This window comes from Melanostigma gelatinosum (assembly GCF_949748355.1).
Source record: "Melanostigma gelatinosum genome assembly, chromosome: 7".
Lineage (NCBI taxonomy): Eukaryota > Metazoa > Chordata > Actinopteri > Perciformes > Zoarcidae > Melanostigma > Melanostigma gelatinosum.
The window spans coordinates 10,266,323-10,279,275 of NC_136640.1; the positions used below are offsets into that span (position 1 = coordinate 10,266,323).

Genomic DNA, 12,953 nt, shown 5'->3' on the forward strand with positions numbered 1-12,953 from the left:
TCAGTGTGTGTCTTTAAACATGTGTGTCTTCATTTGCATGTAGTTTGAATAATTAGGTGTGAGTTTCCTGTGGTTGACCCCTCTGGTTTCAGACACTCATTATCTCCCTCTCTCTCTCTGCTCCCTCAGCACTGTCTTGCTCACCTTTAGAAATAGAGGTTGCCTAGCAACACTCCCCCCCCCCTTCTACTCAGTAGGACAATGCAATTGTAATGTGTGTGCATGAATGTATGTGTGTTGATGTGTGGTAATGTCTGACTACAAACAAGTTTGGTTATTATCAAATATAAAAACGTCATTATTGAAATGATTAATATTAATATGATTATCAATACAGAATGTGGATGAAGTCTCAAAATTGGTGTTTACTCAAAATGTCAATAGTTGAGGTACTATTCCACAGGGGGGGGGGCTCAAGCAGGGAAAGAAATAGACACGAGCATTTTACAAAATAGAGGAAAAGACCGGAGGAAAGGAGAACAGAGCGAGAAAGAAAGTTAAGATGCAGATATTTAACCTTTTGTCCTTTCACTGTGTCAGCGCATTACCAGCAGCCAATCAAATAGTTTGATCGGCGGCCATGTTTTCTGTGTGTGTGTGTGTTAGCGTGTGAGTGTTGGCTATTTGTTCTGTGTTCCCCTCCCACAATCAGCATTGCTGGAATAGTTTGAGGCTGGGGTCACACTTCACTGTACTGCCCAAAAAGGCCAGGCGGCCGTGGCTGTGTGTGTGTGTGTGTGTGTGTGTGTGTGTGTCTCTCTCTAAATCAGCCGTAACATTATGGGTGGTTTTCATGTCTTCTCTAAATAAAATGTGAATTCTTCAGGTTCATTTGAGACATCAGATCTGAAACGGTCTACCCACAGTAGAAACTCTGCAAATGTAAACCACACTCAAAACAGAGTGCTTTGAAATTCTAATTACAGTCTCCTCTCCATCTTGTCTTCTTTCCGTCTTCATCTCCTCCTCTCTCTGTATTCCTCTCATCCTCTCTTCCTTCCATTCCTTGGCACATAGCAATAGCTCGTGCACACGTCCATTAAAGCCCACTTATCAATCATCTTTTTGTCTCTAATGGATCCAAGATGGCACTATTATGTGATCTACATTCATTGTTATCAAGGTTAATAGAGGGGAAAAGAAGTCTGAGAACAGGAGAGAGATAGCGATGAAGAAAGTGACGATTTCTCTTTTATCTTCCCACTCCCTCTTACACATGAACACATCACAAGCACACACATCACAAGCACAAATTACCTTTTTGCAACACGTCATTGCTGTCCGTTTCAATCTTTTTAACAAAAGCATTCTGTATTCTTTCTGTTTGTCTCCCTCCTCTTACTTACCCTCTGTCTTTACCTTAGCTTACTCTGCAGATGTGGATGTCAAAGTCAACACACACACACACACACTAACGAGGCAGAGAAGTGCAGACGGGAAGAGACTGGGGAGAAAATCAAGTATATTGATTCAGGAGGAAGTTGAGAAAGTAAGAGGGTTGAAAAGGCAGACACACACACACAGAGACAGCTGATAGAAAGTGACTGAGCCACAGACTGCAGATAATAAGTGAGTGGAAGAGCGAGAGTAATAAGTATCAAGGTGACTGTCTGCGGAGAGAACAGTGACTAATGAATGGAAAGAGCGGAGTTATGGAGGGATGAATGAAGCATAGAAACTGGCTGACAGTCGCTCATGAATTATGATTTGAACAACATCCTCGACTCTAATTCTAAGGCTTTGTGTCCTCTTTGCAATACACCAATATAGTACCGCTCAATTAGGTTTGCTCTAAAGTAATCATTAGTAGCCTGGTAACATACCTGGTAAACATGTCAAAAGACAAAACATACAGTTGCCTCAGGCCACTGAGGAACAATTGTGTCAACTTATTTTGACTTGTAATTGTAGTGTCTCCTATTGACTTATTAGTCATTTTTAAAAAAGAAGCCAGAATGCCGCTGTGAACACACAAATTAACTCACAGAAACCACTTAGCAATGATGCAAATATTCAACAATAATCAGCCTCTCTTCCGCTTCCTTTTTACTTTTTCTTTGTCAGTCAGCCCCAGGATATCCTGCTGTTTGGGTACCCTGTTTGCCCTCTGATCACAAAGACAGGATGTATGTGTGCGAGTGTGTCTGCTACACTGTGTGTGTGTGTGTGTGTGTGTGTATTAAAAGGAGCAGTTCCACCTCAACCAGATCACACAGGAAGAGAGAGAGAGATTTTTTTTGATTTTTAGAAAACCTTTATTTTACTTTAAACAAGATTAGCAAACAAAACAGTTGCTCCTCACAGTGTGTTAAAAGGAGCGTTAAAAACTAGTTCTTCTCCAGCCACACAATATATTATTTCACTGTAGCACCACTTTTCACTGAAATCTTTCATGTTGTTCATACTGTTAAAATATCTAAAATCAACCCAAATTCTTGCTCTGACCAGAGCGATGAACATAGGGAGAGCGTCCTGTCCTGCACTGTCCTCTACTCGGTTCTTCCTACTTTTGTAAATTGACAGTTTGGCCTCTCCAACCAAGTGGTTCAACAGCTTCCATTTGGAGGCGTTCACTTTTTTATACAAGACTCCTAGAATGAAGGTAGAGAGAGAGAGATCCTCCCGAGTCGGCCAATAATGCCTCAGCTGTCACAAATCAGTCACTCGGTCTGCTGCTCGCCATTCAGCCATTGCCAAGTTTAGCCGTCATCGCTCTTGCTCACATGACAGGTATGTCACCATCGCGTCATCTAAGAGGCCTTAAATTGTGCGCTGACAAATGTTGTGGCTGTAATAGTGCCTTCTTGATCCCTTCCTAAGGCTATTCCAATGTGGCTCAAAATCCAATGGTACATCGGCTGACCATCAGTAAGGTTCTGCGCATAGAATGTTTTATTGATCAGTTGTTACAGGTGTAAGTTTGACAGTCAACCGGCTGAAGGACATGCAAATGGTGTCCACAAGGGGCCGCTAACGAGGGCTAAGCCCCAGATGTTCAACTGGACCAATCCGGTCTGTTGTCATCGTACTGTTGATACATTGATGGGGAAGCACAGTGTGGTGTGGTGGTCAAGCTGTCAAATCAGCCCTGCTGTCAGCCAGCCAGCTCACAGCCAGTAGCTGTCTCAGCTGTCAGTCACTGTCCTCACATAACCCCTCCAGGAACACACACACACACACACACACACAAATGATCCCTGTTTATACAGCAGGGAGGCAATTAAATCCCATGCACTTCTATTGCAATTTTAATGTTGTGCACCCCCTCCAGCTCTCCTTCACACACTCTCTCTTCTCCTTTTTTATTTTTTATACAAACACAGTCGCAGAGTCTCACAGTCTTTCATCAAAACCATCCACACCCACTCCACCCTTCCCTAGAGAGTGTGAGAGGTTGAGTATACTTGAAGCAAACATGTTTCCTCATGAATTGGACAGGGCAGTTTCTGTGCCGTGTGTGTGTGTGTGTGTGCTTAATCTGGTATTTTCATGCACGATGTGTGCATCTTCATGGCAGCTCTGACACAGCATGACTCAAAGTAGCACTGACCTCAACACTCAGTTTGAGCTGTTACAATATATGTACTCCAACTCACTCAGACAGTGACAGTGCTGAGGCAATGAGGAGTTCTTTGATGAAGCGCTGACTCTTGGTGTTGGAGAGAGAGAGAGAGATGTATAAGGAAAGAGAGAGAGGGTTGTGGAGACTTGAAGCAAACAGCTTGATACTAGAGAGTGGATGCAGATATGTGGAAAGTAATGATGAGGCCTGGGGGGGGGGGATCAATGTTGTAACATTTGAGAATAGATCTGTTAGAATTATAATACTAGAGCTGGAGAGTGAAGGATGGAAAGAGAGATAAACAAAGAGTTGATAACTGGGAGGCTGATTTAAAAAAAAACAAAATCGAGAGAGCAGATTTCTATTTCAGAGGGACGAGGGAAGACTGTCCCTTGGAGGAATGAATTAATATGTCCCTACGGTCTGTTTGATTGGGTTGTCGTATTAGTTGTTTTGGTTTGTTAACAACTGTTATATTAATGGGGATTTGCTCGTATAGACACTTGGACAGAACAGCTCATCTTCTGCTCTGATATTATATAACGATATCTAATATACTATTGGTTACAATTACAGGATGGTATACATTTGATAAGGGGTCATGGTATTTTCTCACTTGTGCTTTCAGGCTCTGCAGAAGTTAGCGAGCCAGTACCTAAAGAGAGACTGGCCTGCAATCAACCCTGATGACCAGAGAACAGACTACAGGTAGGTGTGCGTGTGCGTGTGTGCGTGTGTGCGCGCGTGTGAGTGTGCGCGCGTGTGAGACATGTAGACGTAGGCAGCCATATTTTCCCATAAAGCACAGCTGATCTTGCAGCCGTTCTAAATTGCTTGCACCTTTGCAGTTCACAGTTTTACTGATATCATTTTTGTGTTTGTTGATTTTGGCAACTACTGCAATATTTCTACACACACATCTTTTCCCCCGCCAGTTGCATGCATGTACAGTTTCTCTGGCCCACAGTGGTGTGTAGAGAATCATAAAGTTAGCCACTCTGTGGGAGAACTTCATGGTTTTACAGCTAATTATAGGAGTGTAAGTTGTAGCCATCCAGCATTTGTGTGCTTTCTCTCTCCTAATAGGAATGTGTATGCAGTGTGGAGGTCCTACTTAGAAGGTACAGTGCAGGTGAGCCAGTCCAGGCTCAACGTGTGCGACAACTACAAAAGCCAAGTGTCAGAGCCCGCTAAGACCGTCAGACTCTACAAGGAGCAGCAACTCAAAAAGGTGAGTCAATGCGTGTGCGGCGGGAGTTAGTCACGGGTTCCTGAAGCACTCTTTGTTCTCTATCCGTCTCTACAACCACCTTCCATCACACTGAGTTATTGTGACTCATGTTGGTCCGCTCTTTTTCTAACAACTTTCCTTGTTTTCCCTTTTTTTTCCCTCTCTTCACAGACCATAGATCAGTTGAGCGGAATTCAAGCAGAGCTGCAGGAGTCGGTGAAGGAGTTGGCCAAAGCCAAGAAAAAATACTACGACTGTGAGCAGGTTGCCCACGCTGTACGAGAGAAGGCTGACATAGAGGCCAAGTAAGCTCGCCGTAGCACTATACGTGTGTGTGTGTACGTGTGTGTGTGTGTTATTAGGGATGCATGGACAAATAGAAATGACTAGCCAGATGGTCATGGTCAGAATGAATACCATCAAGCAAACAAAGTTGGTTAACCTCACGGAGAGAGAATATGTTTGTATGTAAGAGAAACATGAGGGCTGAAAGAAGAAATCAATTACATAGTGGATTTAAAATCTACATTTTTTGTCTTTTGTTCTTTTGAAGGACACAGAAGCTCTATCAGATTTAAAAAAAATGTTTTTCTGCAACTTTCTAGGATTGAAAGATTGGATAAATGATAGATTGAAATATATTGTCATTTGTTCTTCATCTGTCGTTCCCACTAAATAGTCCACAATAGTGTTGTTTTCCTCTCGGCCCTCGGTAGCAGTAGCTACGCTGACATTTTCACTTCATTGAATCCTCGGCTCCGGTTAGCAGCGCGCATCGATTGGCCCGTCGACTCTTTTCTGCTCCCTATCACTCAGCAGAGAGACACAGAAATGAATGCACTGCCGCCGTGCCGCTACGCGAGCGTACGTGTGTGTATTTCATTAGAGATGCGGAGACATTAGTCATCGTCGGGCAACAAGGAACACACGGGAAGAAGTTGGTGTGAATGCGGAGACGCAACACACACCTCACACACCACTTGGCTGCATAAAGCAGGGTTACATAAGTAGAAACAAACCACACAGACATCATCACACACTCATCATAATGCATCTGTATGTCAGAGGTTAGAGATCAGAGGTATGATGTTGTAGAAGTGTCTGGATCTTGTTCTTCTTCTTACCTTACTTTGTTTTTAATATTAGTAGCTGTTGTTAATATTTGTTTAATTAGATATATGATTTTGTGCATGGATGCCTTCATGTGTATTTGTTTGAATTAAAATCCGAATTAGATCCCAGATGAACTCCTTTGCTTGCTCTGATTTGTCATTTCAGGTCTAAACTGGGTCTATTTCAGTCAAGAATTAGTTTACAGAAAGCGAGTGTTAAGGTAAGTGGGTAAGCTCAATCACTGACACACAGACACAACACCGTCACTCCCTCTTTGAGGCAGAACGTTCAACCAAACTCTTTTAACACATGATACAAGAACGCAAATGGTTGTTTCACGTTGCTTCTCTAATCTCTTAGAGCTCTGGTCTGTTGCTATAATGCGGTATTGTAATATCGTCTGTGTGTCTCTTTCATTTCAGTTGAAAGCTAAGAGAAGTGACTGTAACTCCAAGGCGACACAAGCCAGGAATGACTACTTGCTAACGCTAGCTGCTGCCAACGCTCACCATGACCGCTACTACCATACAGATCTACTGCACTGCATACAGGTATTTACATGGAGATGAATTCAAAGGATCGCAAGACGTGAGTGGTGTGAGACAGAGAGAGAGAGAGAGAGAGAGAGAGAGAGAATAAACATGGACATTTTTAGTAAAACTGTACATTTCTGGGCAGCTAAAATTGTTTTGAATGCTATTCTTTTTACTGACTTAAGAATCTCACGAGCTGATAATAGCCAGAGGGATTTTCCAGGAACGAGAACACATTTCCTGGTTCTAAAATTCAAAGGTCAATTTGGGGTGAAATGTCTTCTTTTTATTACTGCACAAAGTCAAACTCCCTCCAAGTAGTTTGAGGGGAAAAAAAAAAAATCATACATGAGAAAGTGATGATTTCACAGTTTTGAGTCTTCAAAGAGAGTCGTATGGAGCTCTCTGGATTTGTGAGTCGAAAGGAGCTCATGCAAAGAAAAATCCTGCAAAATGAGCCACCCTGATGTTTGCTTTTACCAAATGATTGGTCGGCATGAAATGATATTTTCCACAGCGTTAAATGAACTGTATTAAGGCCAGAGGACTTCTCAGAAAGTTTTGACTGAGTTTGGCTTTTTCTTCTGTAGAAGCAATAGAGAAAAGGTCATCCAAATATGAATGCTAGTGAGTTTGCTGCATTGCTGTATATCACTGACATTCTTTTGGCCTCATAGTCACATTTGATATGACATGCATCACTGTGAACCTGAATGTGTGCTAGTTATTTTTCTTAACATGTTTGTGGTAAGTAATCATGTTCAAGCAAGCGCTGCAAGATAAGGTGATGAGTTGTGACACAGAAGCCAATTTGCCGTCACTCATATTTCTGTCATCAGCGGTAGAAGGCGTGGTACTGCGTTACCTTTCTGCCACATGCACAGTCAGAACAATCAGAACACAGGAAGAAATTACACAGTAATATCTGCATGCCATTGTGGTTACAAGACAAGAGATCCAGATCTGTTAAAATCACACACACACACACACACACGACAGTCTGCCCTGACAGACACACCTCAGCTACTGTGTGGTGAATAGCTTGAGCAGCTGAGTGACGGTGATGTAATCCTTTTGTAAATACTGTACAAACATGTCAGTCTGACACACACACACACACACACACACACACACACACACACACACACACACTGACAGTCATTAGTCTCAGACATGACAGATTTAGCAGACACACACATTGGAGTTGCTTGGTGACTGCACCTGTAATGTTGCTGCTTTTGTTTTTCAGTCTAAATGTATGCAACTTACCTCATAAGTTGCATAGTTTGCATATTTCAAATGAAAGGGAAGGTCATTGACTTTTCTATCTGCTTCTCTCTTTCTGTCTTTTATTTTTTTTGGCTTTCTGTTTCTTTCTTTGCTTTTTCAATTTTTATTTGAAATTTCCAATCTCTAACTTCAGATGCTCCTCTCTTGTTTCTTCTTCTTCTCCCTCACTCTCACACACTCGGCCTCCGGCGTGTATGAGCATCTACACTGTGAGGCCATTCTGAATAATAGATTCTTAGCTCCTCACGACAGGACAGGACTGCAGGGAAATATGCACATAGACAAATACATGCTCGCAAACACACAGAGAGAATGAGGGACATTGCTAGAGGGAAGCAATCTGCTCATCCCTCCTTATTTGTATTATTGTGGTGTTTACAGGTCTTTACCTCTAACAGGGGGACGGAAAATTGCATGGCAAGTTCTTTTCACTGTTTTTGCTCCACATAGATACGTTGAGAAACACAGTGAGGAAAGCAGCATGGATGGCAGACATGAAAATACCAGCCATACAAGATATGCATAACTGAAACAGCACAATACAACCCAGAGCTTCATAAACGCTGACTGTACTGACTGTGGCTGCAGACATAACTTGTGTCTTACACTGAGCGCTACTGTCCTTGTCAATGCGACAGTCAGCAGTGAAAGGGCAGTGGAGGAACACACTGCTCCACATCTCCCTCTGCTGGTGCCAGTCGATGCTCCAACCGTCCCCTGCCAGACGCACTCACTCACACACACTCGCTCACGCACACACACACACACTGACCGTGATATGAGGACGGGGCTTTTGCTGGAAGCTGACTCACTCCATTTCTACACTACCGTAAATGGATGAAAGAAGGAAGGGAGGAAGAGAAGAAAAGGGGAGGAGGAAATGAGCAGAGGGATGAGGGAACATTTAGAGAGAAGCCAGCCAACAACCCACCCTTAATGACATAATTTCCTTGTCAATGTCCCATTGTTTTAAAACATCTGTTTTGTGTGTGTGTGTGCAAGTGTGTGTGCAAGTGTGTAAATGCTACTTTTGTTATGTGCATATTAAAAAAAGGTGTTCCTGGGAGGTTGTAGACATGGCCTAAAATATCCCCTGGTCAGCACAGTGTAGGCAGGTTTGTGAGAGTGTGAGCTTTTTAAAAGTACTTTGCTTTGAGGAGAGAATAAGTGGCTGAGTATTTAGGAGAGTGTGTGTTTTTGTGTGTGTGTGTGGTCTCCGTGTTTTGTTGAATTGGAATCTGAACCCCTTCACCTTCCCCTGCAGCTGCGAGAACGCTATCCAAAGAACACTTCACACACACGTCTCCCATACACTCATTCTGTCTCTCTCGCTCTTTCATACTTTGTCAAATGCTCGCTCTTCCCCCCTCTCCATTAGCCTCTCTCTCTCTCGTTCCTCTGTCTGATCAGCTTGGCAGCCTTACCCCAGCTCCCCTTAGAAGGGCTGTTCATTTGGGCTGCATTACATTGTCTTTACATCGCCGCATCAAAATCCTCTTCTTATGATAAGGGCTGTCAAATGGAAACATCTGCTCTGTTTCTGGCCTTCTTTTGACTTTTCTCTTGTTGCTCATTGTTTGTGTGTGTATAACAAACCAAGTTTCAACACTAGTTAAAATGAAATCTTTATTTAAACACACACAGGTGTTTTCAATCACTCTGGCTGATTAGACCACGAGTCAGGTTGAAGCTGGGTCTTGTCACAGTCTGTACACGCCCACACCGCCTTGAGAAGAGGTCTAATTAGGGAACACAAGTGAAAACACCTGTGCGAGTGGACTATGGGTCTTCAGTTACATTCTTATGATAGTGTGACCTGCCAACATGTCTGACTTGTCTACTATGGTGACACTCTGTGTAAGTGGTGTATGATTGCTGAAATTATGTATAGATTGGGCAATTTGTGACAAAAACAGTACAAGTTTGATGATGACAAATGAGGCACTATTGTGCACAGAGGTCTGATGTGAAAATCCACATCTGAATGAATGTCGAAAAACAACGAATATATTGCTAAAGCTTCTGTGGTAACGGGATTTGTTCTACTCTTTGACCTTCTTTCTGTCCCTTTCTAGGTGTCACCTCCTAATTCTTGTGCACCCAATATTTTATTAAGGATTGTGTAATTACATTGGATGAATCCTTTCTTCACTGTGACCTCTGGTCCTTCTCTCTCGCTCTCGCTCTCTTCTAGGCCTTGGATGGCAGGATCTATGAGCATGTGAAAGACTACCTGGTAGAGCTGAGTCGCACCGAGCTAGAGGCCTCGCAAGCCACACACAACACCTTCCAGTTCTTGTTGGACAAATCCACAAGGGTGAGTCACAAGTGTTGAGTGACGCATGCCTTCTGCACTCATTTGTAAGTCAGTATTTGTAGAAATACTGTGTTTCTTGGTCTCAAACAGATGCTGTTGGAAATATCTTCTTGACATCGGAGCATAATAAAAGTGCATTTTTTGTCATTTTTCACCTGCAGCTGGTCTGCAGTGTTGTACAGCTGGTTTTGGAGTCATTACCTAGACTTATATTCCCTTTTGTAGTTGTCTAAAGGAACTTGACTCGTTTCTGCTCCTAGCCCAACTCGCAAGCTATTTGACCTGACATGGATGCCATTTAAAGGTGGCTGTAAAGCGTTTGTAGTTCGCTCCATCACGGGGGAACAGAGTCTGTGGTCAGCAGAGATTCACTGAGTTTACGATGGATTCCCGAAATTAACTTATCACAGCAAAGACAACTTGCATGCAAACACACTGTATTAACTACCTCCCTCTGTCTTTAACTCAGATAATACAAGAATACAACCAGCAGCTGTTCATGCAGGAGAACCCAGTGTTTCACAAAGCACACGACTTCCAGTTCCAGCCCAGCGAATGTGACACGGTGAGAGGCGCATAGTACTTCAGTTAAACTTCTATTGTTTGTGTATGAGCCTGTTTAACACTGTTTCAACACACACACACACACACACACACACACACACACACACACACACACACACACACACACACACACACACACACACACACACACACACACACACACACACAATCAGCCTCTACCTCCCTCGATTTCTTTTGGAGGCGTTAACAATTCAGGATGGAGACGTCCAGTTAACTTGTGTCTGGTGACAGCATGACGGAAGCATGAATCTGCTGTGTTCTAATATTAATCGTTTTAACGGTGAATGTTTTGTGTCCACTTGGAGCTTCTCTTTCTAATCCCAGCTTCTTTTCATCATTTATATGCCTCACATAACTTTTTTTAAATTCAATTGGTATGTTAAAATTATTTTTAAATTGTCAGAAATCAATCTCAAGTCTGTGTGATTTAAAAACAGACAGCAGTGGAAATCATGCTGTCACACCCCTCTGGAGACTTGTTAAGTATTGCTGGTTTAAAAAAAAAAAAGATGTCTCCCAGTGGACATTGGGCATAAATCCTAAATAGTAGGGGTGTAACGGTACGCGTATTCGTATTGAACCGTTCGGTACGAGGCTCACGGTTCGGTACGCATGACGAACCGAATACGTTTAAACCTTTATTTAACCGGGTAGTCCCATTGAGATTAAAATTCACTTTTGCAAGATGTAAGTAACAATACTACATAACATTAAGGAGCAGTTTGTTTTTTATGCTTATGTGTTGCTAAGAAGAAACCCCAGAAGATGGGTCACTCAGGTATAGTTCCATCATTGTTCAAAGTCAAAGAACAACTTTGTGATGTCAGTTGTAATGAATAAATATATTTTAAAATCAAGTACATTTCTCTGGCATTTATAGTTTTCTACTGTACCGAAGCGTACCGAACCGTGGCTCCACTGTATCGTACCGAACCCAACCGTGGATTTTGTGAACCGCTACACCCCTACTAAATAGTTATCCTTGTTCTTGTGTCTGAGTCATGTAGTGCTTTCTTGTTTCTCAGCCTCTTTTCCTTTCTCTCTCTCTCTCTCACTGTGTTCAGGCACATTTTCTTTCCCTCTCTGATATTTTCCTTTATTTCATAAACTGCTAACATTTCTCTTAACAACAATGTGCTATTCCTACCCTGAGTCTTCCTAATCCTGTTCAACCTTTGCTAACACTTTTCCCTAACCTTTTTTTCCACTAACCCTGTATTTGTGTGTGTGTGTGTGTGTGTGTGTGTGTGTGTGTGTGTGTGTCTGTGTGTGTGTGCGTGCATGCGTGCGCTCGCGCGTGCCAGACTCTGAGCTCGGTGCCGCAGTTGGTGGACATTGAGCCGTCGCCCGTCAGTGCCATGAGAATGACCCTGGCACAGGTAGTCTTAACTGCTGTGAGCATTCTTCACCTTCATTCCTCCCGACACGAACCACGGATCATCTACTCCATTCACGTCTCTCTATTTGTGACATTGACTCGAACGCTCATGTACTGCCAAACGAAGCCTGGACCACAGAGCAACTTAACTCTAACCAATGACTATTTGCATACAGGCACACTTATGCGCACTTATTACACCTAGCATTTAGTAAACTTCATGCTCATTCTGGCATATGCTGAGAAATCAAACACTTTGTAAATAAATCCATTTCAGATTAAATAGATTAGATGTTATGTTGAAAGCTGTTAATTGGGTTGTGTGTCCTCTAACTCGTTAAGTATCTATCCGCCTGTTCTCATGACACTATGGTTACTATTCATTACCATTTACCTCAAAAGAGGCCCTAGACTGCTTCGGTATAAAGTTCTATGGTCGACAGTGAATTCTGCCATGACTTACCGCTGATTGACTGCAGACATTTGTAATACATTAGGTCAACTCGAATAACCTTTTACATGCCAACTATCGTTCCTGGCCAGCAGCTTGTTGGGCCCATCCCTCTTCCTCTACAGAAAGGAGCCGTTACCGCATGTCTAGCCCGCATCAACACAAAGGCTTATACTCACGGGCCCATGAGCACGTGAAGTATTAGTGCACAGAAGCACTCAGAGGGACCGTGACTGTTGCATGCTGCAGCACAGGCGTGGCTACAGTTACACCTATGACATCATGCCCGTTGCTGGTGTAATGAATAAGAATAAACCTGAGCAATGTGCGCGAGGCTCCGGATTACCGGTGTTAGGTGGATGTTCAGTCACAACCAGCAGAACTATCAGAGCAGAGTAAAGAACAGCAGTGGTTTCACATGTTTATTATGTTTCTGATGACTATTATGACTTTTTCCTACCTACCTGTCCTACCTTATCTACCTGCCATTACC

The 12,953-nt window shown here is 42.8% G+C and overlaps 1 protein-coding gene across 2 annotated transcripts in view; it reads left to right on the forward strand.

Annotated features, from left to right (window-relative positions):
- fchsd2 (FCH and double SH3 domains 2) overlaps positions 1-12,953 on the forward strand; it is a 48,102-nt gene that overhangs the window by 14,496 nt on the left and 20,653 nt on the right. For both annotated transcript variants that reach the window (XM_079271961.1, XM_079271962.1), the window contains exons 4-10: positions 4,191-4,270; positions 4,649-4,793; positions 4,965-5,098; positions 6,072-6,126; positions 6,329-6,457; positions 9,924-10,046; positions 10,516-10,611. In XM_079271961.1, coding sequence (XP_079128087.1) covers positions 4,191-4,270; positions 4,649-4,793; positions 4,965-5,098; positions 6,072-6,126; positions 6,329-6,457; positions 9,924-10,046; positions 10,516-10,611 — 762 coding nt within the window. The remainder of the gene's footprint in view (positions 1-4,190; positions 4,271-4,648; positions 4,794-4,964; positions 5,099-6,071; positions 6,127-6,328; positions 6,458-9,923; positions 10,047-10,515; positions 10,612-12,953) is intronic.